The sequence below is a fragment of the Argiope bruennichi genome, chromosome 4, assembly GCF_947563725.1.
Source record: "Argiope bruennichi chromosome 4, qqArgBrue1.1, whole genome shotgun sequence".
Classification (NCBI taxonomy): Eukaryota; Metazoa; Arthropoda; class Arachnida; order Araneae; family Araneidae; genus Argiope; species Argiope bruennichi.
Window position 1 is genome coordinate 65,069,108 of NC_079154.1, and position 27,311 is coordinate 65,096,418.

General features: G+C 24.1%; 1 protein-coding gene across 1 annotated transcript; it reads right to left on the minus strand.

Moving 5' to 3' along the window:
* Positions 1–277: 277 nt before the first annotated feature.
* Positions 278–27,169, minus strand: LOC129966794 (exocyst complex component 4-like). Its single transcript, XM_056081358.1, has 27 exons — positions 26,905–27,169; positions 25,928–25,968; positions 25,187–25,275; positions 25,011–25,073; positions 24,784–24,922; positions 24,607–24,695; positions 24,219–24,295; positions 22,681–22,792; positions 22,436–22,578; positions 20,891–21,133; positions 19,616–19,687; positions 18,865–19,005; positions 12,592–12,678; positions 11,626–11,698; positions 11,471–11,534; positions 10,275–10,372; positions 10,112–10,185; positions 9,858–9,996; positions 9,064–9,145; positions 8,712–8,931; positions 8,535–8,624; positions 6,676–6,719; positions 4,642–4,756; positions 3,550–3,668; positions 2,632–2,727; positions 2,392–2,503; positions 278–757 (listed from the first exon to the last, which is right to left on the minus strand). The coding sequence occupies exons 1-27, from the start codon at positions 26,965–26,967 to the stop codon at positions 587–589; spliced, it is 2,856 nt and encodes a 951-aa protein (XP_055937333.1). The 5' UTR covers positions 26,968–27,169; the 3' UTR covers positions 278–586.
* Between the last annotated feature and the right edge of the window lie 142 nt (positions 27,170–27,311).

A 27,311-nucleotide genomic window follows, 5' to 3' on the forward strand; every position in this document is an offset into this window, starting at 1 on the left:
ATAAAGGGAAAAAAGAACAAGTGAATCAGAAGTGATCAAAAGTACCCATCGATCTTGAATTTAAATAGTTTGTAAAAAGGGAAAGCATTTTCCAGTGTCTCCTTTAAAATAACAAAACACGAATTTTGAAGAGCTTATGTACTTTGCTCAGTCCCATTTTAAAAGTAAATTTTGAAAACCAAGCCATTTTACATCCTAAAAGCTTGCAGAAATAAAAGGACATAGATTAAAATATCTTGCCATTAAAGCTTGCAGAAATAAAAGCAATGACACAGTATGAATATAAAAATTAATCTCTTTATTATAAAAATGTATTTTCAGATAAATAACTGTCTGATATAAATAAACCTATTAAATAATAATTCTCAGCATTGCCACAAAATGAATAAACATATTATAAAATGCTACATGATTCCAAAAACAATGAATAATTCATTTACAACATTAGAATCACATTCTTCCATGTACAGAACTTGTAAAATAATATTTATTCACTTTGAAAAGAAGTAAAAGAAAATCTATAACAGACATGCACATATGGTCCCATATTTTGTTTGGAACAATAAGTGAATGAATGGTAGAATGTTTAAACAGAGACAGGAACTTCATCCAAAATTTGACGCAGCTTTTCCAAATAAACAGATACTGGTTCTTGCTCATAAATTCCTTCTCGGTTATTATGTATCAATTGAATAAGAGCAGAATATTCATGTTCTTGAAACTGAGGTCCTTTTTCCACAATCTGGTTTAAGATCTCCTAAAAAGGAAAATAATTAAAAATAATTATGTAATTTATTTAATATTGGAAATGTAGCATAAAATTTAAAATAATTATTTTATTTCATGAGACTACAGTGACTTTGTGGCAGTAATTCTGCTAAACAGTTACAATTTATAAAAGCCTGGCACATGAGAAATCCATCATGGATTCTATTGTTAGCATAAAAAATGGAAAAGTGCCCGTTTAAGTGCCATCTTTTCAACAAATCATGATTCAAAATTAGAAGACTCAGCTTAAAAGAACCCTTATGTCTCACAAAAAATATAGTTATTTCTGAAATATTTTACAGAGGTTCAATTAAAACAGGTATCAAGTTAAATTTTAATTAAAATTAAGAAATAAAATAAATGAAATAGTTTCAAGTTTTCATCTAACAACATTTCATTAACAAAATAGTTTCAATATTGATTACATTTCAAATCATAAAAATTTCCAAAACATTAAATGATATATAAGATAAATTATTTTATTATTTATTATCGCAGATTCATTCATAGCTGTTTTATTTAATTCTTACATTTAAAAATTAATTCACCCAGTGTTTCAGTTGTAAATAAATAAATAAATAAAAATCTCTTCTCATTTTGGGAACTAATATCAATTCTCCTTTAAATAAATACTATTCAAAGCTGTGCTATTCTCTATTTCCATGATTAGTAATCATATCTAATGTACCCAACACTTTTAAGGAACAACTGCAAAATGAACTTCATTTCTTTAATTTATATGTATTATTGGTATTTTATAAGACATTGTTTTGCATACAAAATCAACATATACAAATAAATTAAGTACATTTTAATAAATGAGGGAAAGACCATTACACTTTATAACTTATATTTTAAAATAAAAACATAATTCACTATGATTCTTTGGGAACAACCTTTAGAAACATAAGACAGAAAAATTTAATATTAAAATAACACTAAACTTGCAATCACTTTACTGTTATTGATCATAAAAAATAATTATGCAATTTTTTCACTAAGCATTATATGTTCCTTCTCATTTACATTTACAATTAATTTAAGATTATTTTCTCAATTCACTTACAATTTTAGAATAAGTTATTAATATAAATCATTTAACTTAACTATCTTAACTTTTATCAATTCAACTCTAAATTGATTTAATAATGGAAATAATTAGAAAAACAGAAATTAATAGAATTTTGATATTCTTATAAAGAATTAATAGCAAAACTTTATTTAAAAAACCAGATATTAAATTCCATTCCACACCATAAAAATCAAATACTAAATCCATCAATAATTTTTATATTGCCAATGGAATAAAATATTTTAAATAATTTAATAGAAAAGAATTTCTATTTCTAAAGAATTTTTTTAATATAAATTCCATTTAAAATATGAATAAACGTAACTATATAATTCTATCATTGTAGAAAAACTGATTAGATATGGAAGACATCAGAGTTGATTATATATAGAAAATGTCAGAATTATAGTGGGTAATTTACAGCATAATGCAAATAACAAAGTTTTGTTATTACATTTTCCCTAAAGAACACATACCCCTCCCTTCCTTACAAAATGCATAGAATACTCTATAAAAAGGTGTAAATATTTTTTTAAAAATAATACACAAACCTCATAATTATGATTCAATAATTCAAAGAATTGCCTGGCTCTGTCTAAAGCTACTTCCCTTGTCATTGTTATACCAGCCAAATTTTGTTGAATAGCAAAAATATTACGTCCCCTGGAATGAAAATATTTCATTTGAATGATGAACTAGAATATCAAAACATAAATTTGTCTTGAAATAAAATATAGTTAAATAAACATATATATTACAGAAAAAATGCCAAAATGAGAAAAAAAAATTACATTTTTTTCACTTTATTTTCATTTATCTTCTTCATGTTGTTAATACTATTGATTAATATAGTTGATAGCAATTCTCCAAGTCCTTCAAAGACATATCTAAAAAAATTAAATTAACACATAAATAGAAATTATTGAAATTAAACATATTTGAAGACCAAACAAATCAATATTCAAATTGAGCAATAAACTATTGCTGAATTGTTCAAATGAAAATTAAAAAAAAAAAAAAAAAAAACATACAGTACAAAAATTTTTTAAAAATCACAGTTAAATATTTAAAAAAAAAACAGAATTATCCAACACAGCGGGGTTTTTTTTTTTTTTTTTTTGCTAAATTTTTATTATTTACTATGTTTATTAGTTTAATTTTTTTCATTTCAAGGATTTTCTTTTACATAAAAATAATATCAGTATAAACATTTTATTATCTATTTTTTTAAAAAGAAAAAATACAACCATAAAGTTCTGTTTAAGTTAATTAATTTTTTTTTTCCAAAACAGAAAATTTGATTTAGATATATTATGTTTCACACAAATTTCACAAATAATACCTAAATTTCATTTAAAAAAACTATGGTCTACAAAAAAATTAAAATTATATTATTATTTAATTTTTCATATAAGCAATTTTATATCTACAAGAAAAAAAATGTTGCATTATTTGTAATCAAAAACATTAAGCATCATATGATTTAATCACCAAAGGTTTATACAGAATTAATTTTCAAGGATTTTTACTTTCTTTAATAAAATATTTTAATGGTCAACAGAATTCATTTTAATTTATTAATGTACTGTATTTAAATATACCATACAAAATTTAAAATTATGATGTAATAAAAACATTAAATCAAACAAAAAATCAAAATCTTAAATTATGTAAGTAAAAAAGTAAGAAAAATAATTATGAAGAATAACCTCATTTTTTTCAACTGTAAAATTGGACTGAGAGATTCATCAATTTTAGTTAAGTCAGCATTCAGTTTCAATATTTCTGGTTCAGGTTCTTCATCATCCTTTCGACTGACATAAGATCCCTATTAAAAGAGTAAAGAAAAGAATTTCAACATAGAATTTTAAAGAATTGAATAAAATATAGCATTTCAAAGAAAGTTGCAGAGATTCACCAAAAAACAAAAATAAAAAAATGTAATAAAAAATTATTGTGAATGTTATTTTAGTTATAAATATTACTAATGCATCTATGCTAAATAATTACTAACCAATTACTCGATAATAATGGTTAAACAAAAATTCCTTAATAAGATCTCAGTTTTTTCTAAGTAGCATATTTTTAGAATATTAATAAATGAAAGACCAAATACAATTATTTTTGAAAAACTACAAAAATGAGTACATGTCATTATTATTTCATACTTAAGAAAGGGGAAAAACACGAAACAAATTTCCATGATTCATTTCCATTTCAACATTGAAAAAAATGTATAAGCTTAAATAAAGTTAAAATAATTTTTTTAATCGTGAGAAAATGTACAGGCATGTTTAAAGCAGAAATCAAATTTCCATTACAATTTATACATTATCTTGTTAAATTTATTTTTTATTTAAATTCATGTACCTGATTTTTCTCAAGCAATAAGAAATATATATAGTTCGCATGCATTATTTAAATATTAATTTATTTTTTTCACGACAGCTTACTGTCTTTAAACTGAAAATAATTAAATAAATTTATAAGAAAAATTATATTTACATATTTCAAAGGTCAGAATGAATTAAAATAAATAACTAAAAAAATTCAAAACAAGCAAATTTTTAAAAATAAATTTTCTTTATTTCCTTTCTACCTTAAAAACATTATTACGAGAAGATTCAAGGAAAAGTTTTGGACAGGCTACTAGATAAAATCAGCTAATAATTGTATTAATTTGTAAATTTGAGTTAGAATGGATGGATATTTTCATCCAGTACTTCAGAATTAAAATGTTATTTAAAATTCTTGTGTTATAAAATACATAAAAAAAATGAACAAAACTTTAAAAAAAATACTTGTTTGGAAAGCTGCAGGAGGTAATAGAAACAATGGGCACGGATTTCCAAATGAATAACAAGAAGACAAGTATCTGCAAGATCCTCAAAATCTTCAGCTAATTTCTTTAGAGATCTGAAGACAAACAATAAAAAGAATCATTAATTCTAGAATCTTTAAAATAAAATAATAGCTTAAATTCAATTGATGCAATATTATACAAAGTAAAATTTTTTTAATTAAAATCCCTAATAATTTAACTTAATTGAGAATTTTTCATTAATTAATTGATAAAGTTGAATGCAAACAAGTAAAATGCTTTTATTCCCAATGAAAATAACAGGGAAAACTTTTAATTACACATAAGAACCATTTTTATCATCTTCAATATTGATAAGAATACAATTTTATCATCACACTTTTTTTTTCTGACCCCTTGCAAGCCATCATTCAATTGGCCTATTTTAAATTCAATCTACTATTCCTCTTATGCACCAAAAGCCCACAAGCAAGACAATACTAACACACAATTATAGATAACAGGTAGTATTTAATTAGTAATTTTAAATATATAATGTAAATGGATTGTTTTAATAGTTTTCTGAAACCTGGCTTGTACAAAAAACTGTGATCCTACCATTTGTATATACTTCTTGTATAACAAATCAAAATAGTTTTTTTTAACTTGAGCACAGTTTTAAATGTGCGATTTTCCTATTTTTTTTAGAATTACTGATGACCAACAAAATGAATGCTGTTGTATAATGAAACTTATTGACTCTTAGCTATATAATTTTTGTTTGTTATATAATTGCTATCTGAGACACAGTGTGTGTGTGTGTGTGTATATATATATATATATATATATATATATAACATAATTTTTTGAAGACAGTTTCATTAACAAAGACAGAGAAGACACTCTCGAATTTTTAATTTCGTTTTATTTCATTCTGGGAGGCATACTTTATGTACAAGAAGTGTTGTTGGACTAGTGTCCGTTCACAGCGTGACACAAAAGCAGAAGAGCGTAAAAGGAGAGGGAAAATATTTTTCCCATTGCTTATATACTGTTAGATTCTGATACAGATTTCTTTACACGTGTCAATTTTGGTAACGGAATTATAGGGATCATTCAAAAGAATGTGCTAGCTCGCCAATTTTTTTATCCCTTCACTCATAGTGTGTGAAAATGCAGATTTAAGCATTTTTACAAAGCTTCTGTTGAATTAATTAAACAGAAAAAGTGGAATGAGATCGGAAAATAAGAGAACCTTCTAGAATGAAGTTAATATGTGTCAAATTAAGCCAAAAATTAGGAAATTAGTTACAGATTTTAAAATATCATTACATAAACAAACTAAAAAACATCAAATTCAAAACTCTGTACTGGATATTAAGTGAAATTGTTATGGGGATTGGTTTACAGTATAAAATTGCAAATAAATACTAATATTAACTTCAAAATGTTTTTTGATCGGCTTTTAAATTTCAGATTTGGAAAACAATACATTATAATTTTCACAAACAAAAATATATAGCAATACTTTTGTTTTTAAATAATATTAATTCAAAAATATATTATATTTACAAATATATATATATATATATATGTATTAGAAAAACTGACACAGCCTTCCCTGACACACTGACACACAGTTTTAGCAATGGAAACTGAATATGTTCCTATTAATAAATTTAAAACACATGAACAATATTTTCTTTAGATAAGAGCATTTTAATAAAGAATTGCACTAAAATTAATAAGATATTTTAATATTTATAAATTAGTGATTTGCTGGTTGTTATCATTTATTTTTTAATATAAAAGCAAACCCCACATATCATAATTTACAATATTTACTTTTTTAAATTCAAGAATCGATAACACACTTTTAATGCTAAACATATCAGCATTTCTTCAATATACTGAAAGTTGGACATAAACTGAAATAGTACTGAAAGTACCATTGGAAAATAGTCATCTGACAGATAGCTGGTACATTTATATTATAAAATATATTGATATGAAAATGATTTTATATAAAACTTACACTTTTGTTGACATTCCAACAGATATCTCCATATCACCTTCATCCTAAAATTTGAAATTATCGATAATTACAGAAAATGCCTTGCAACACAAAAATAGCTTTAAATTTTCTGATTATTATAACTGGTATTTCTAATATTAATTACAGTACAACAAACAAGCTAATAAAACATTCAAGATTGTTAAATCAATTTAAATAGAAATAAAAACAAGTCATATTTATAAATACACACTTTGGTATACATTTCATAGAAGAGATTAAACATTTTTTAACAGACTCTAAACAGATGTTTACCAAAAAAAATCTTGCAACAATACATTTAAATGCTATTATGTATACTTTAGTTTTCCATCTTTTTTTTCAAGAGAAACTTGTTGTTTGCTTATTCTAAGAAACAAAAATTGAAATTACTTCTATATCACCAAGATTATATTAGCAAGTTATATCTTTTCTTCATCTCATTTGAGTAATTGAACATAAAAAATATACTATTTTTATAAAGCCCTTTTTTTTCCCTGAAAATTAAGTACTTTTATAGCACAAGTCATGGCTTCTTAAACTGTGGAGTATAAATATATAACTTTTGAGAATCACAAAAATCCGGACAACTCGTGAACTTTTTAGATTCAATAAAATAATTGAGCAAATGTAACTTTTCAAGTCATTTACATTATCACTTTCAAGTTACTACATAACTTCATGAAAATTTTCAAAAAAAGAAAATCTAAAAAACCTCTTGCACTAGTTTGCATTGCAACCAGTCGTTATAAATTCGTAAATTTAGTCGTTGTTAAATTTCTATTCAAATGATTCTTATAAAGGTTTTTTTTAAAAACTGTTTCTTTATTATGCATAACAATTTTTTATCCCCCAAAAGTAAAGATAAATTTCAAAATTTTCCAAATGGAAATATTTAAAAACTTAATGTTAAATAATGCTGATCATCAACTGCACATTTCAGATCATATATAATACACAAAATGCAATTATATAAATTTAAGTGTTAAATTACAGAATAAAGAACATTAATATTTGAATTCAAAATTAAAGAATACTGTTGTGTCTTTCAATGTTTCATTAAAAAAGAAGTAAGTTTAATAACTGTTGTTTTTTTCATAAGAAGTTTGTAGATATAAGGTGTCAAGCACAGTCTCCATCAAATATCTTCACAACTCAAAAAATATAACAGTATATATTAAAAAAATATATAATTAAAAAAATTATAAAAATATAAAGTTCTTAATTATACAATTATCTTCATTTAAAAAAAGAAAATAAATTTCTATTGTGACAGAGAATTGTTGACATTCAACTTGAATAAATTTTGAAATTAATTACTGTGGAGAGAATATGCCTGTAAGTAAGAAAGATGGCTGAAGAAATGAGACACCAAATTTAAAGAAGAAAATCTTTTTTTATCACTGCTCTTTATTCTGTTTTCGAAGTAAATCACAAATTCAGAAACAGAAGAGTTTTTCACCCTTTTGAGGTAGACATAGATGTTATTTTTTTAGCCTAAGCCAGCAGGGTTTTTTTTTTTTTTTTTTTGTTCATTCGAAAATGAATTCTAAATTTTATAAACTTTTGAAAAAAATTTAAGCTAGATTGATTTCTACAATTAGCAATTAGACCGTGTTAAAAAAATCACCATTACATTTATAATCTACAAATATATAGAATCTTCCATCTTAATATTTAGACAATTTTGATATATAACCTTGTAGTAATAATTTGCTACAGCATATGAATAAATAAAAGCATATGAACCTTAAAATATTTATTTCAGTTACTTATCATTTAAAAAAAAGATAAAAAAGAATATAAATAAGTCAAATTATACAGTATTCAAAAATATTTACATTTGCTTTATCAGGCAATAAAGATCTTACACTTCCTTGAACATCAGGTAATCTCTGAGCAAAGGCTAGTATGCGTGAAGAGAACCATTCCTATATTAAAAAAATTATACCATATGAATATAATAGTAAATATATAAAAAAAATTTCAAATATTGAATTTAAAATTAAACTATTTACCATGCTTTCATGCATCAATGCCAAATTTCGCAATTTACTATGATCAGAAATAATTTCATTAATAGAGATTGAATCTTTAGCAGATGATAAATTACGAATGAGCAATTCTGATTCTTCTTTGTTCCTAAATCTTATTTCTTCTGGTGATTCTTCAAAATTATGTTCTCCTTCAACAGTAGAATCATCATTGACTTTCAATGTTGTCCAGTTTGGAAGTGACCTAAAATAAATTTCACATATAAAAATATCTATGCAATAAATTCATGAAACATCAAAATTAATAAAGCATCAATAAAATGCAACAGAAGCTTCAACTTCAAGAGAAAAAAAAATCATTCTAAAGACAATCTACCTCAAAAGTCGGCTAATATCTTCATCTCTAGTCCAAGTTAAACTGAAAATTCGCTGATCCTCTGAGTCAGGATAAATTAGACCTTCAAGGAAAAGTTTTTATGAAAAGATTTACTTGAATACATTAAATTATTTAATCATATATTTCAAACTCTTCCATTTTCAAATCTCTTGACACTTTACTTTGAATCAGTGCTTCATTTTTAATACAAATTATACAGGGTGATTTCAAAGAATTCTGGCAAATCTTAAAGGTAATTTAAACATATCAAAATAAATCAATTTTGCTTAGAAATTTTACGAGTAGCAACATCATGTGCAAGTATTCGTGTCACAAAAATTTAAACATAAATTAAGGAGATAAGAGTATACAAATGAAATTTGTAACTAATTTTTAGTAACAATTATTTTTTTTTAATTTAGCAAGTTTAATTTAATACATAATTTATATGTTTTCAATAAAAATCTGGTAATGCTAGGTAGTACTGAGCTCTCCTGCTAAAACTACTATGATTGCAAATTTGTCCGCAAAATTGAATCATACTGTATATATTAAAAAAAATATTTTTAAGAAAAAAGTTTTAATAATTTACATTAAAATCTTATAAATAAGTTATAAAGAGCAAAACATTCACATTTTTCAATGCACCATGAAACTTGGAAAACTTCTCAGCAGTTTTAAATAATGCAAAGTTATGCAGAAAACTATTAATCATATATATTGATATAAAATTTATTCTTAAAATTCCATTTTTAAATATTGCCAAAATTTTTGTACAGTAAAAATAGTTTTACTTTTATATGCTCCATATGATAGATCTTTATATGACTGCAAAACATGACATATCAACTGCAAAAAATAGCTTGAATAATCTGGTAAGGCATTTACATATTCTTCCATTTCCATTAAACAAGAATTCAAAGCTAGTGTGCTCTAGAAAGAAGGAGAGTGAAAGTGAATTGAGAATCAGATTAAAGCAGTATATAAAGAAAACCAAGAATTGTTATAACTTTTAATGGGAAGGTATAATAAGACTGAAATTACATACTTTTAAGATAGATGTTTTGGCTTCAGATAATTTCAATTCTTCAGGATCTGTCACAGGTTGCCATGTTTCAAGGCCTTGAAATAAATATTGCAAATTAGAACACATAGTCGATAAGCAAAATAATAAGATATTTAAAGACTCAAAATATTCTGAAATAACTTACTAGTTGTGATTCTTTCCAAAAGTTTGTTCACTTCAATGCTTACTTGGTCCAAAAACACTTTTACGCAATCAATAAGAAAGGAATGTAAAGTGCAATTTCTAATTAGAGAAAATAAATAATCTTTAAAAAATAAACATGAATATCAAATTGGTGACAGTTTATGATTTAAAAAATTTCTTTCTCCCTTCCAAAAATAAAACAAAAATCTTTCATTAAATATGACATAAAAAAATCAATAGCATATATAAATGTTTCATACCTCAAATTAATTAACACAACTGCAAAATTTTATTAATAATTGAAAGTAACGTGATTCAAATTAATCTATAAAATAACATCTCATGCTTTTCCTATTACAATTTTGTACATTAATATATTTTAAAAACAATAAAAATCAATTATCTATCTATTTACAATTACTGGGTAAGTAACAGTCCTTGTTCGACAAGGAAACATCACGTGAACTCTTTGTAGATTAAAAAATAATGCGGTTTTCTAACATTTCAAATAATTGGAACTTTTCTTGAATTTACAATAGAAATGTTGTAATATCAACAATTCAAAAGGAACCTTAAATGAGATACTTTCTCAAGATTGGAGAATACTCTTGCACAGGATAGCTCCATTACCCTTGCACAGGATAACATGACTATTTATCTTGATATATTTCAAATAAACAGATAATGCTGAGTTCTCCACATAATAATTAGATCTCATTTCAATGGTTTTCTTTTTATGAAAACAATTAAAATATAATAGGTATAATTAAAACAATCAATATGCAAACAGAAGCCAGTAAAATGAATGGATGATTAATAATTTAAATACTTCTAACAATTTATTAATTTTAATATAAATTAAGTTGAATTTTATAAATTTTCCCATGGCCAAAGAAATTAAAACTATTTAGTGAGCTTTAAAATTTTAACTATTTCTAAATTTATAACATGCTAGTTTTTATATAAATTCATACTAAATCTAAAATATTTTAGATTTAAAAAATAAATATGAAATAGTATTATTTTTAAAAAAGAATTAAAAAATATTTTGATTTCTACAAATTGTAATATAAAACTTTCATTTTGGTTAAGATAAACTTATGTTTCTATGTAATTCATCTAAAAATAATATAATATCTGATTTCAGTATTATCAAAAGGAATAAAAATGTGAATTCTACTAGAAATTTATACACACCCGGATTCTAATTGAAGAGCCACTTCAATATCAGCAATGAACTTCCGAAGAGTTTTGTAAATTACTGAAAATTATAAAATAAATGTTGATTTATTCACATCTATGCACATGTATTATTGAATTATAAAACATGACTGATATAAAAAAATAATTACATGTGATATTTTTTGCTGTAGGTTGGCACACCAAAATTTGCCTATCTCCAACTTCAACAGAATCCAATTCGCCCTATCAGACATTTTTACCAACATAAATTTAAACAAAAATAATATACATATTCATAATATATTTGTAGAAAAACAATAAAAATAAAAATAAAAGCTTGATTACTTCTAAACAAAATTAAAAAGAATTTCTAGAACCGTATAGTAATCATTATAAATCTTCTTTTATCAAGTACTCATTAAAAAAAATTTGAAAAAAAAAAAAAAAAAAAACAATACTTTTATGATAAATGAATTCTTGACACCAATATAATATTAAACATGATTTGTTATGAAAATTTGTATGTTATCATAAAAAAGGCACAGGCTGAAACAAATATGTACTTATTAACAATCTTTAAATTAGTACTTAGAAACTAAATTAAATTAGTACTTATAAACAATCTTTAAGTCATAGGAAGCATAAATACTATATTTAGCAGTAAATTTAAATTAATACACACACTTGGAACTCAGAATCTAAACTGCATTTTAGCAAATGTCTGAAATTTATTTATATTCTTGTCATATAACTTGTTTAACAACTTTATTAATTCCTATTTATACTGAATAACTATTTGATTATTTATTTAGAAATTCAATGACTAATAAATAATATATTCTTGAAAATATATATGAAATATTTAATATTTAAATACAAAAAAAATTTAAGATATTTTTTAAAATTTTACTTTTTTTGTACACAAAATATTTATAAAAATGTGATTAAATTTAAGTTTTTCAATTTCAAAACATATTATTTTGCTCAATATTTTAACACAAACATTTTACAATCAAATACAATATTTAACCAATAAACTTTTATCTATTTCATATATGTTAATGCAAGGGAAAAATATGAAACATATTGAAATGAATAAACTAATAAAAAGGCACATTTTGAATTGAAGTGCATACCTTCTCCTTCATAGAATCTTTTTGTTCCTGTAAATATGTCTTTTTATTGATTGCATGAGAGGAACTATCAAACTTGAACAATGATTGCTATAAAGAAAAATTACATCATGTAAGATAGCAATGAAAATGCAGGTTAAGGAAAAATATATGATAAAAGAAAAAAAGTGTTTCAGGAAAAATGTTTCATAACAGAATAAAATTTTTTTAAATGTACACTGATTAAAGAAAAAAAGTGTTAAATTTTCTCATCTGCATTTAACACAATACTGTATTGACTATTCATTAAAAAAAGAGTAATGCAAAATGCTAAAAAATAGGGTCTTATATTTAGAAACTGCTTCAATTTATATCAGAAGTTTCCTTTTCATTTTTAATCTATTTTACTTTTATTTAATCAAAATAAAATTAACTATTACAGTAATAGTAATTCTGCAAATAAACTGCAAAATTTCATCTCATTACAAATCTCATCTCAACCCAAATAATTTTATTTACTCATAACATATTTCGTTTACATGTGATATATTAACCCTTCAACCGGCTGGAACGTAGAAAGTCGCTCCAACGTGTCTCTTGAATACCGGCTGGAACGTAGGAAGTTGCTTTCCGAAAACTGTTTTGAACCCGGCTGGAACGTAGGAAGTTGCTTTCCGCAAACTGCTATTAACCCGGCTCCAACGTAGAAAGTCGTCAATGCTTTCCCCCTTAAATGCAATAAACGGGGTGGGTCATCTGCTTGTTAAGGTCATTTTGTGGTTTTCGCTGACAGTTAGAATTTGGGTGGTCCCTCCAATTAGGGGAACGAACTCCCGAAAAGGGGAAATAACGCTTTTCGTAAGAATTCGCGATTGCAGGATCGATTGGTGATATGAGCTGTATACTTCATTTCTGATTTGGATATTTCATTATTTCGCCACAAATTTAATATCCAAATGAAAACTATTATACTTATTAAAGGTAGGGAATCCCTCATATTTACATGTCATAATCATGTATAACAGTTAATGATTGTGATTAGTTCGCAAAAAAGTACGTTTGAACTTTTAATAATACTTTTATTAAAATGCTGTAAAATATAAAAAAACAAATCCTTATATAAAATTTTTAAATTTATTTTCATCCCAATTATTAAGCGAGACAAATATTTATTTATAAATGTAATTTTAACTATTGTTTAAGCTTTGTATATAGATTTTGGCCAAGCATTTAATACGTAATGAAAGGCAAATTTGAAAATTTTTGGATCTAATTATTTATTTTTTACTGTTTAGAATGAGTTTTTAGTAAAAGCGTTTTTAATTTTTTTTATAGACGTTTTTATTTAAAGTATCTTGATAATTGTAGTTACTATTATTCTCTTATACTGCTTAATATTATTTTTTATTTCACTATTTAAATACAAGCGTTGTTCACTGGTTTTTGCAAATCATATTTGTTTTTCGTTTTTTTTGGGGGGGGGGGAGAGGGCTCAGGTTATAAAAAAAACCGCTTTTTTTATAAATATAAAAAATATTTTTTTAGAAATTATATCTTTAAAATATATAATTATATTATAAATATATATTTAAAATCTCTATAAAAAAATCAAAGCACATTCAAATGGGAGGAAGAGTTGTGTCTTGTGACGGGCTGCGAAAAGCGTAAATGAAAAAAATTACTTGGTAATAATAAGGACTATTAAAAAAAGTTTGGCATATGAAAGAAAGAAAATATATTTAATAAATGGAAAACATTTATTTATATTCTTCAAAATTGGATGATGTGTATAATATTGCTTTGCAATAAAACAGCATTAACTATTTAATGAAATTAAATAAATGCATTAAAGGCTGATACGATTTCTAACTGTTTGAACGTATCACAAGGCTGTGGATTCAGAACTTTTTTTATCTATGGATCTCGGTTCCTTTCAATTGCTAGTATTCGGTAAGAAAATCCATGTGTTTCTCTATGTGAAAGTAGTTTTTCGGCTTGTTCGCATTGTTAAAAGAAGTTTTACGATCAAATCAAGCAGTAAAATGTCGGTAGGTTTAGTGCTTAAAGTTGCCCAAGTTACATTACAAAGAGAAGTGTTACATCTGGTGAACAACAGCCTATTCAAGGAAAATTAGTGTCTCAAAATGGGTTATATAGAACATGCGCCAGGCAGATTGTACAATAGAAGTACTTTTAATACGAATCTTGCATTGAAAGGGAGGATATTTTCCCTTGCTAGGCATTCAGCAAGACAAGAATTAATTCTTGAAAGAGGTTTTGAGTATTTCTTTTAATCTTTACCATTCTTGAAATTTATGAGTCTTGGATTCAAAAGATTAATTCATCACTCCTGAAAGCGGTGTTCTTTTTATTAAGTTAACGTGGGTATTATGGCAATAATCTATGAAAAAAAGTTTTTAAGCTTTGCTCTTTAATCAGTTTTAGATTTTATGTCAAACAAAGTGTGTGCTCTACTATTTTTGATTTTCATATCCATTAAAGTTTTTTTTTCATAGAAGATTTAAAGACGTATTTCTTAATATATTCAATAATAAGTAATGACTAAAAAATAAAATAAAAAATTCGATTTCTCTGTTCACTAATACAATGCAAGTGGGTTTTCTTACTAAATTTGTTTATATTCTGGTTGAAATTCGGCTATTGATCAGATACTACTGAAGATTGTTTCCAATAGAAAAATTGCTTCCTTTAGGAAATTTATTTCTAATGCACTTCCTAAGGGCAATCCTAATAGCAATTTTCAAAAATGAGCTAAAAATGTTTCACCAATGCTTGATTCTGCACTTGAACTTTATCTAAAGTATAACAGAATTTTTAACAAAAGCATACCACTGAAAGATACTCAGCATTAAATAATTAGTTGGATCATATCTTGATATCAACAATGGAAAAAAATTAGGTTGAAATGATAGAAGCAACAATGAAGACAATTTAATTTCACTTCCATAATGAAATATATTGATGTAAAATATGCTTAAATTCGATAAATTAATATACAAATGTCAAATTAGTTAATTTACTTTTCTTCGAATTACCACGGAAAAATTTTAATTAAAATTTTTACTATGCTTTAAAAATTCATAATTTACGAAAATAGTAGCGTTTGGATTTTTAAAAAGCTATTTGTGAATATTACTTTTGCTTTGATAAAAAGTAGTTACAGATGATAAGAACATCATGAGACATTTAACATTATGAGAACATTTTAACATCATGAGACCACGATGAGTCATCTGTGACTAGACCACCAATAACTTGCTGCTTTATCACACCAACATGATTCTCCGACCTGTCTTTGCTAATTAATTCTATGATGTAACAATTCACGCTTATCTCTATTTTTCTTAAAAATATAAAATAACTTATATATATATATTATTTCTGATTTAGCACAACCTTCTTAATATGTAATGTCATTGTTAAGCAAATTTTCTCCCATCCAATTTTTGTGACCGGAGGATAAGATCATTTAAATGAAGAATTTCTGCCCTTCTTGCACAAACTGGAAAAATAAGGAACTGGTAAAATAATAAAATAATTACAGATTCATTAATATCTATAATTTGTTTTATTTTAATGAGTGTGCCAAAATTTGTAACAAGTATTTTTATTGTTGCAATGAAATAAAAACCGTAATTTTCACTCACTGGTTTTAAACGTTATTGAAGTTATGATTACTTACTCTAGATTGTTTTTCATTTATTTTATTGTGCATCTACCTTTTGAAATTCACATGCAGCGAAATACCTTATAAATATTGCCAGTGAAATTCGTTTGAATTGTTCAGAAATGAAGAGCATGGAAGCAAGAGTCTGAAAGGGTAATTCTTAACTGTTGGACACATGCAGCTAAGTCTCATTTTTCGTAAATTATCTACGAGATAATTTACGAATTTTCATAAAAAATCATAATGTTGTAACTTAATAAAATGGGTACAGTTGAAATTTTGATTTCATTGATGGAGTTAGATGAAAGAAAGATTCTTCGCAATATTTAACGCCAGAGAAATGCTTGGATTTATGAAAATATTTCTGCACTGACTATAAGTCATTTTTACCAAGATTTGTGACAAAATTAGGAATGATATAAGAAATTGACATTCAAAATATTCACTTATTAAAAATATGAATGAAATGATGATTTTTATCAGATATAAGCCTCGTGAGTAAATGGATACACTATGTTTTCTTATTTTAGCATTAAAATTAACTTTAAAAATTTATTATTTCAACTTATTTTTTAATTATTTCAAAATAAGATAATTAGTCAAAAATATTCAAGTTAATAATATTTTCATCAACATATTATCATTAAAATATTCACCTACTATATATTGACAAAAGATTGTTTTATTATTTTTCAAAACTTAAAAAAATGAAATGAAAAACAAAAATCAAAAAATAAACAAATTTTTTATAAATTTTTATTTATAATTTTCAATAACAGATTATAACAGATTTATATCCGAAATGAATGTAGTATTTTTAAATTAATAATAATTTTTTATAATTTATTTCAATCAGGGAGCTATAAATCATGCTATTTTCATTTCGAATACCAAATATGCGAGTAAAAGGCTTACAACTAAAAATTAGAAAAAACGTAAGTAAAATTCACTGAATGTCAGTAAAAAGAATGTATTATATTCGTAATGCAATTTGATGAATGATAATTCCTTTTAAATAATTTATTAAACAAATTTTTCTATTACTAATAAAAATTTATAAAATCATACTGCGGATTTTTTTTTAAATTTATTTTTGAACAAATTCTATTTTCTGCAAACATTGCAGATTAAAAGAGAAGTTCTTAGTTCTCAGAGCCAAAACCAACTTCTTAGTTGAAAAACCGCATGGCAATTGCCCTGCGTCGACAGATTTATTACTTGATTGATCAGTCAGTCCTATTCAAAATCCCCGGTGTTTAGGGGGTGGCGATGGTCGAGACGCGGGAAAGTTTACCCCCTGTTGTTAATGGTCAGGGGAAAGCAAAAACATACCAGGCCGGTTTAGGAACGTTCTGCCAATTTTTTTTCTAGTAAATTGTGTTCAACCTTTATTTTGACTGCGGCCGTTTTAAGAACATTCTTAAGCTGGACAGCCGACGCTCGATGGGTTAAGCACAAAAACAAGCTATTTCTGAGTAACTGTTTAAATAATTTCACAATACAAAAAAAAAAAAAAAAAAATGTTACCCATTTTTGGAACTGTTATTTTTTTATAAAAAAAAATTATTTCAAAATCAGTGAATGAAAAGTAAATCTATTTTATCTTAATTTGGTTTTAAGCAGTCACTAGAGCAAATTAAAATAAGATAAAACAAAAAAAATTTCAACAGAAGATATCAAAACAAAAAGATCACTTTTTTTATTGTGAAAAAAAAAGTGATCTTTGATGTAAGGAATTGTGTATAAGAACAGCACAAAGAAATAAAGTTTTATTTGCCAGTGGTGAATACAATTTTGTCATAGTCATTCATTTTATGTAGTGATATATAATTATAAAACAGTTGAAATGACCTTCATAGATTTAAATATGTTAAGTTACTTTATAGAAGAAAAAAAAAAATGAAGCACTGAATTTATGCATTTTTGATTAACATCTAATTTTTGAACTTTATTATATTTTTAGAAATAGATGAAATAACTTTAAACTGAGATGAAAAGATATTAAAGAGAAAAGCTAATTTTTTCGAGAAACCTAAAGAATGGAATAACAGAATAAAAATTTATTTTTGATCTGTCATTTAGGATTTGCTCTGATACTTAAATGACAGATCAAAAACAGAAATCTACCAATAAGAAATAAATAGATTGCAAACTAAATACTTCACAATATCAAGAGAGCATAGCCCTAAAATTAAATTAAGAAAACAATGAAACTGAAAATATATACACTACAGTGAATACAAATGACTAAAAGTTAATCAATCCTAATTATATGCCTTTAACATTGAAAAGGAGGGACTCCGACTTTAAGCTTCATAAAACCATAATTATATATACAATCTAAGAAGTCCAAAGTGAAAATAAAATAATGACAATTCATAGCAATTTCAATTAACACCAGAGAGGCAAATTTGCGAATTTTTCAACAGGATATTTTTTTAATAACTTCAGGTCAAATTACCAGATAAATTAATTTTTAACAGGTATTATAACTTATGAATGGATCTATAATAAACACTGAATTATTCTGTTAGCTTTAGAATAATTCATCGCACACAAATAAGAAATTCATAAAAAGCACAAACATAAATGATGTGTTTTTTTTTTACCTTTTTTGTTCTTGTTACTGTTTTACGGAGGAAAAATGAAGATATATCAGAGAAAGCTGCTGGCACTTTAGCAAAGGCTGCAGTAGTCCTTTGACTAACAGCACTATGAAGATCAAGATAATCAGAGACAAACAGTTCTACCTGAAAGTAAGAAAAGCCAAATAAAAATTAATCTGCCAAAATTATAATTAATTGCATTTCGAGAGAGGAACTAACATTCTGATTTAAAAGAGGAGATAAATATCTTTAACTTCAACAAATAGAAAAGTAATTCAATTACAATTTGCAATTTTTAAATAAAAACAGAATTTAAAATTAACTAAACAAATAAATTATATTTTAAATTAATACACTAGTTCAGACATTACTATGAAAGAATAAAACATTTCTTTTATATTATTGTAAGTATGATTTGATATTTGAAGATAACTCTAGATCTTTTTGATATCCAATACAAATTAAACAACTGAAAATTAAAAATGTACGGCTATGATTTATAATAGATAAATTAGAAAGTTTGTATCATTTTTCAACAACCCTTTTTTTAATAACTGCATTCATGTGTTAAAATAATGGATATATTTAATACAGCAGAAAACAAAAAGTGAGTTTGGGGACTTTTCATAAAATAAACAGATATAATTATTAAAATTTATTAGCACAAAAAAAAAAAATCCAAATGCATATTTTAACACACATAAGTTAAGTAAATATTATGAACAAAATTATAATTATACAAATATATACTTACAGTGGCTTGCAGTTTTGAATAAATATCTGCAATTTCATATTGTTGAGGAACATCAGTTGCGGCTTTTGTCATCTTTTAAAAAAAAAAAAAAAAAAAAAAAAATAATAGAAATCAGTAGCTATTTTAGAAACTAAATAGCATTTTCTTATATATTCCATTGAAATAAAAATTATGTATTAATTTAGCTGAATATACTCTTTTTTTTTGTTTTATTTATAACCACCTATAAAAAATACATATTTGAATTATTGTAAAAAAAAAAATGTAAGAGAATTTATAGTTGCTAAGCTTTGAATAAATATCATAAAACATATTATGAAATAAAAGAAACACAAAGAAAATTATTACTAAAATAATTTCCTCTATTTATGGGTCTGAGTTAAAGAAACTTCATTTCAAAATTTTAAACTACAAAAATTAATTATATTTTAAATAACTATAAAAATTATAGCAACGAAACCAAGTACCTGAAAAGTTATCAAAATCATTCTTGAAATTCAGATTTTAACTATTTTTAGTTTTTAAATATATTCTTAAACTGAAAATTCTAGTATCATCAAACAGGATAAATCAAAGTTTTAAGTGCATACAGTTTAATTCATTAAAACCCAGTATAATATTAAAAAGACAATTATATTTCACTTCTATAATTAAACCAACTACATTCCACAGCTTATTTTTTGAAATATCTAAAATGTACAATCTGTATTTCCACACTCTTAAGTAATTTTCGATTGGCATATACCATTCAGTGGCCAGATTTTAAACTGGTGATAATTTTTTTTTCTTAAGGTATAAAAGAAATTTCAAATAAATCATAATTTTTGTTGCATTTAAAAACTGCTTTAATATATACTTTAAAAAATCCTTTAAAATGACTTATTGGTATTTTTTAATTAAAAATTCAATTTTGCTTTTCAGTCATATATTAATATTACTGTTTTTTAATAATATTTCAAAGAAATTTACTAAATCGATACTTTTTATTAAGTTGGGCAATAATGAGTAAAGAGATTAATCAATTTTTTAAAACCACATTAAAAATATGACATTTTAAAAACAGTTAAAATTTATATAAAATTAACAAGACATTAAATAGGAAGCAAAACAAAATTCATTTTCTCAAAAATAATTAAATGGGACTTTAATCATCTCCTTTTAACTTAATTTTAAACAGAAAATGCAGAAATATATCCCTCTGCTTTGATTTTAAATTAAGTCACATGTGAGATTAAGAAAAATGTAACAATTACAGAAAATATAATTCTTACTCACTGAAATTCGCTCAAGATTGTCTAATAAAGCATAATAATTTACAGCAACTTGTCGAAACTGGTTTAAAATAGAATTCAGTAAATCTAAAAGAAATTGTGGTGGCTGATTTTTGCTTAAAACTCCAGAAAATAATGGCTGCATCTCACAAGCATATGTTGAATTTTGTGGAATCATATTGTACATAACTTCAGTAGAATTACGAACAATTTTCATAAGTTCTTTTGAACAGTTCTCTTTCAAAATCTAAATAGAAAAAGAAAAAAAAACTATTTTGAGAAAATAATTATAATACATAAATATAGTTATTTATGAAAACTACTAAAAAAATTTTGAAATCAGTAAATTTGCATGAAATATATATATATATATATATATATATATATATATATATATATATATATATATATATATATATATATATATATATATATATATATATATATATATCTTTGTTTATTTTTTTTTATCCATTTGCAAAAAAAAAAAAAAAAAAAAAAAAAAATCATTATTTTAATATTTTTAAAAAATAAGTTAAATAATTTCTAAAAATTGTCGAAACGGTAGATCTAACTTTATAAAGCAAAAATGTAAAATGCATATATGCAGAATATAAAATAAGGACAGCACTTAATTAACATTTAAAAATCAGTTTACTTCACAAAATAGTATACTTATATAATTACCAGTTATGTAACTGCACTATTTTCACTGATTTGAACTTATATGATTCTAGCTGATTAACTGGGAATATTGGTTATATTGGATTTCAGATAAATCATTTCGTTAAAACTTCATGTCCATGATTCTATCAAATAGTTTAATATTAAAGTCATGTTATTTTGATTATTTTATTTATTTTAATTGTTTTGTTTATTGGATGTATGAACCTTTTTAATAGAATAAAGCTCATAATAGCAGTGTTATAAAAAATGTAATAATAGTAGTGTTATAAATTTGCAATTCATCTATATTTTAAATTTCTCTTTATCGTAACTTCACTCATTTATTTGTCTTATAAACTACAGAGATATTAAAAAGAAATATTCTTCTTAGATTTCAAGGCAATAGTGCATGATTTTATTGTTGATATGAAATAAAAAAAAATATTTTTTTAAATTTGCCAAAATTCAGTAAAAAATTTGCTTGAGTCTTAAACTGGTTTCATTAAAATTCAATATTTTTAATTTTAAAATTATGAAAAATTTCTTTTGTGCAATAACATTTTTGGGTGTTATAATGGAAAAATAGCAAAATTGTGCTTAATTTTTAATTAATTAAAAATCTAACAAATATTTCACAAAAATCTCTCCAAGGTCTCTTCTATTTTTCAAATTATATATCTGCCAAATTTTGTACCTACAGAGCACCAATACACATAAACATTCATCTTTATTACTATATACAGATATATAAATATAAAGCTTTGCATCTTTATATTTATATTGCACTTTAAGGAAGATATACTACTTAAGTCTAATAATTCTAAATAAATAAATAAATCTTTGATTTTTGAGAATTTAACATGTATTTAGTATATAGACTTACCTCAACAGTTTCTGACAAACTGTCTAGCAATGCAATGCATTTTAATGTAATTGCAATTTGCTGATAATTAATATCTTTAGAGAAATCACAAGAAGTGCCCTCTACTGGCAATTTTATAACAAGTCGATTATGAGTAAATGTTTCTGAAAAATATTACATTTATAAAATTAAAATCAATATATTGATTTATTTTTACAGTTTAAAATAATTAGAACATTAAACAAATTTAATAATAAATTACAAACCTTCATAACTTTTTGCTTTAATGTCAAATTCAGAAGTTTTGTGCAAAAATACATTTTCAGGAGTCATATAAAGATGCTTATGGATTTCTTGTACCAATTTTTCATGTATTTTCTAATTAAGAAAAATGAATACATATACAAACAGATACATATGAATAATAAAGACTTGCAATTTCTATTAGCATATATAATAATTTTTTTTAAATAAAAAGTCAACAAATAAAAACATTTAAAAAAATAAACATAATGCTACAAAAATTATTAAATAAGTATTATCTTAAGAAAATTAATATATACATATAATAATTTCAATTTATCTGTTACAGAAATAAATCTTTTCTAAAAACTCAAATTTTACTTATTCTCATTTTCCTACACTGATCCTCCATGCCCTAAACAAAAATGATATGTCAGCAAAACTTCCTTTTTTTTATTCGGATTGCAATACTCTTTGGTAATACTTTGGATAAAGAAATCTTAATGATAATTTAAACAATATTCCCTCGTTCATTATCTAAAGAAAATGAAATATGTTCATTAAAGAATCCGAAGTCTGTATTCTTTTGCAAAGAAATATTTTGCATATTTTTTTTAGTTGCAATATAATATTCTTAGTTAAGTTGTAATATATATTAATATTCTTAGTTAATTAGAAATATTTAGATTAAAAATTATTAAAGAAACAAACAAACAAAAAAAAACATTTATTTCTCTACAAATTTATTTCTCAAAAAAAAAAAAAAAAACATTTATTTCTCAACAAATAAATCTTTCAAATATATTTTCAGAAAATTGTGACATTTTTTTATTCAGCATTTTCTAATTTCTATGTTGCTATAATTTTTAGACAAGTATTGTCATTGCAATTAAAATCTAAAAACTAACTAGAAGTTTAGTTGTAATTTAATCAATAATAAAGTTTCTAAGCAAAATTGCATACTTTTTTTCTTTTGAACTATATTCTTGAGAATAATTATAAGAAAATATTTTCATTTTAGAAATGAAAATCTTTGTTCATTTATGAAGGGAAGGTAAAATGTAAAAATACTTGCATTAACTACAAAGTAAAAAGATTTTCATAAATAGCTATCTGGTTTTAAAGTTACAAATAATTATGGAAACAGGTTTCAAATAAGAAATCAGCATTTTACATACAGAATGCTCTAAAAACTAAATTATCTTAAATAATAGTAATATAAAGAAGAAGAAAAAACCCATTACAATCAGAAAACAACTGACATAAGATTGATAACATAAGACATAAAAGATTTTACAAATAAGTATTTAAAGTTTTAAACAAAAAAATGGCAATCAGAAGCTCTGTTATAATATAAAAGTTTAAAATAATAAAATTATGCATGCATATTATAGTAATTCTAAATTAATTATGGGAAACATGTTTAAGAAAAACTAATGCTGACAAAAAAAATGCTTTTGGAAAAACATGTAGATTTTTAGTACCATGTACATCTTTTTCTTTCTTTTTTTTTTTCAGATGATAATAATATAAACACTGCAATAACATATTGATTACATACTTTTCTGAGAGTAATAAGTTCTGATTTTAAGTCCTTTAGACCTTCTGCACCAGCCAATTTGCCATTCATAAGATTCACTGTCAAAAAAATGATTTTAGAAATTTGAAAACATAAAACACATTTTCATATCAGTAAAACTGAAAGTAATAAATTTTAACATACTGAAATAAATTCAATGAAATAATATTTTTTTTTCAATAACAAATTATTCTTTCATCTGGACAATCAATGACAATTTTAATCAAATATCAAAAAACATGCAAATATTAAATATTCTTCCATTAAACACTATTTAAAAGAATAGAAACTGAATAGAACTCAAACCAAAGTTTTAAATAAGTTTTTAAACATTATTAAAATAGAAAAAAAAATGAAAATGAATACATACATGATGATACAAGTAATTCAGTAGCTTTTAAAAATTGCTCTTCCTTCAAATAAGCTTCAACATTCCCATGAACTTGGTTTAAATCATTGCTATCAAAATAAAGAGTTTAATCATTAAAAATACAAAACTACAAAAAAAAAGCAACAATTTGATGTCAAAATTTTATATTTTTCTTACATCTCCCTGAGCATGTTTATAACTTCTCTATGTTCCACTGATTCTGCACGAAGCCTCCGAATTTCATCTCTTTTGCATTCTAGAAGTTTTTTGCAAGCAGTAAGTTTCTCTGTAACTAATCGACAACCCTGTCTACTACCTGAAAATTAGAAATGTTAGTAATTTTTAAATTAAAATAATATCACAGAAAAAAAAGAAAAAAATATTGTTAGACATTTTTGACCCACTGTTAATTTTTGCAGATATTTTACTGAAAGATTCCATAGTAATTGATAGCTGTTCTCTATGACCTGGAAAAAAAAATTTATTTTTATTCAGAGAATTAGTTAAATAAGAAATTGGTAAATCATAAAGTAGTTAATGAAATTAAAATACATAAAAATCAATGCTTAAAATAACAAACCTGATATCAGTTCTACCAATCTACTATCACAAGCATCAAAATCTTTTTTCAGCTCTAGCATTTTCCTTTTCCTGTCATCATTGTTTTTACTGAAATAAAAGAAAAATGAAACATTGGAGAAATTTGGAAATATAGATATAACAAACACAAACAGTAAAATTTTTAGAAATAAAAGCATTTTTCCTTTAACTATATATATATGAATCATTATCTGTAAAAATTTGGTTTTAAGTACATAGCATTCAAATTCCAATTTGTCTAATTACTGCATTGTAATAAATATTTTCAAAACTCTATTAACATGCTGATTTTAATGATAGATTTAAATGATAATTTTGTACTAAATATTATAATCAATATTTTAATTATCCCAGATAAATAAATATAAAATTTTAACAAAAGCGATAAACTCCAATTTTTTACAATTAAATTTCTATATAATTATGAAAGTTTTCTATTATTGTATTTTAAATTCACTATATGGAAACACAAGATATCTATTAATCATTTGGTATACCCCCCCCCATTCTTACTTCAGCTATTTTTAAATTCAAAAATAGTTCAATATTTAGACAGCACATAAAATTTAAATATGAAGTAAAAAATAAATTGCATAGTTGAGATTTGGAAATCATAAATACTTTGTTTAATATATATATATACAAGTTTTACTCAATATAATGTTAATTTCCAATGTTTTTTTTTTTTTTTAAATAGACAAAAATCTAAAATAATAATTACCTGACAGATAATTCTGCAATAATATTCATCAGACGTCCACTCTATAAAGACAAATGAAATTTGATATTAATTTGATAAATTTACATAAATTAAGAGTGGGAAATATCAGCTTAACTTTTAGCATATAATGTAAAAAGTTAATACTAAATAATTAACATGAATGAAGAAATATTTACTTCACATAAATAGAGAAATGTTTATTTGAAATATGAGTCAGACATATATGGGAATTTAAATATATTTAATCATTTAAAGCCAATATACAACAGTTTAATATCTTTATAATATAACTATAATAACTTGCATTAATGGTTTTTGAAAAAATTAAACTCATCAGCATAGGAATGGAAAAATTTTCCATGTAATAACTCAGTTTTACAAGGTTAACATAATATTCTTAAATGACATGATAGCTACTGAGAATAGATCTAACAATTATGATCTACAGTCAGATGGCTATGATAGTTTAAAAGATGATTTTTGAATATAAAATGCTCTAATTACCACCCTGTTTCTAAAATTTCGTAACCATACCGATATAATTTTGAGAGGGTAAATTTCCACTAATTATTTTTTCAAAATCAAAACCAGAATTATATGTACAATAATTATTATATTTATCACATTGTTTCGCAGACTTGCAATACGATATCTACATAGACATTTTGACAAGATTTGATTTGCATCTTATAGCATCTTTCTCGCATAAAACATTAAATGCAAACAATATGTCCTTTAAAATCCTTAATTTAAGCGATTTTTATGTATTCCATTACTGTATTATTGTGTATCTGGAAAACATTCATGAGAAGAAAGCATGGAAATAATTAATAATAGAGAGAAGATTAAGAATAAGTTTATGTATCAAAGCAGTCAGCATTCCAAATGATCAATTTATTTAACAAAAAACTTATAGAGCATTAAACATCTGATATTTATGGTAATCATGTTGTAAATTAATAATTCATTTTACACACCGTATCTTTATTCACTTTTGACCCCCGTGGGGGTCGAACCGGAGTATATTGGGACTTATTCATAACTCTTTTTTAGATTTCGAAACTAAAACCAAATTAATTTTCAATTCCTAGAAAATTATGCATAAATATAATATTATATAAGTTTTCAGTAAGTTAAATAGACAAAGAATAAATAAATCACGGTCTAAATTTTATAAAATCTATCATTATTTATTCCATTTAATTGATCAGGAAATGTCAAGCAACACATGCTAGACGAAAGTTGACGCCTACGAAGTAAACAAAATAATAACACTTTTTTGTTGCCAATGTACAGAAAAGTAAAGTATGAACGTTAATTTCTTTGTTATTTTATTACTTCCAAATTCTGAACATCATTAAACAGGATTTATTTTACTAAGCGT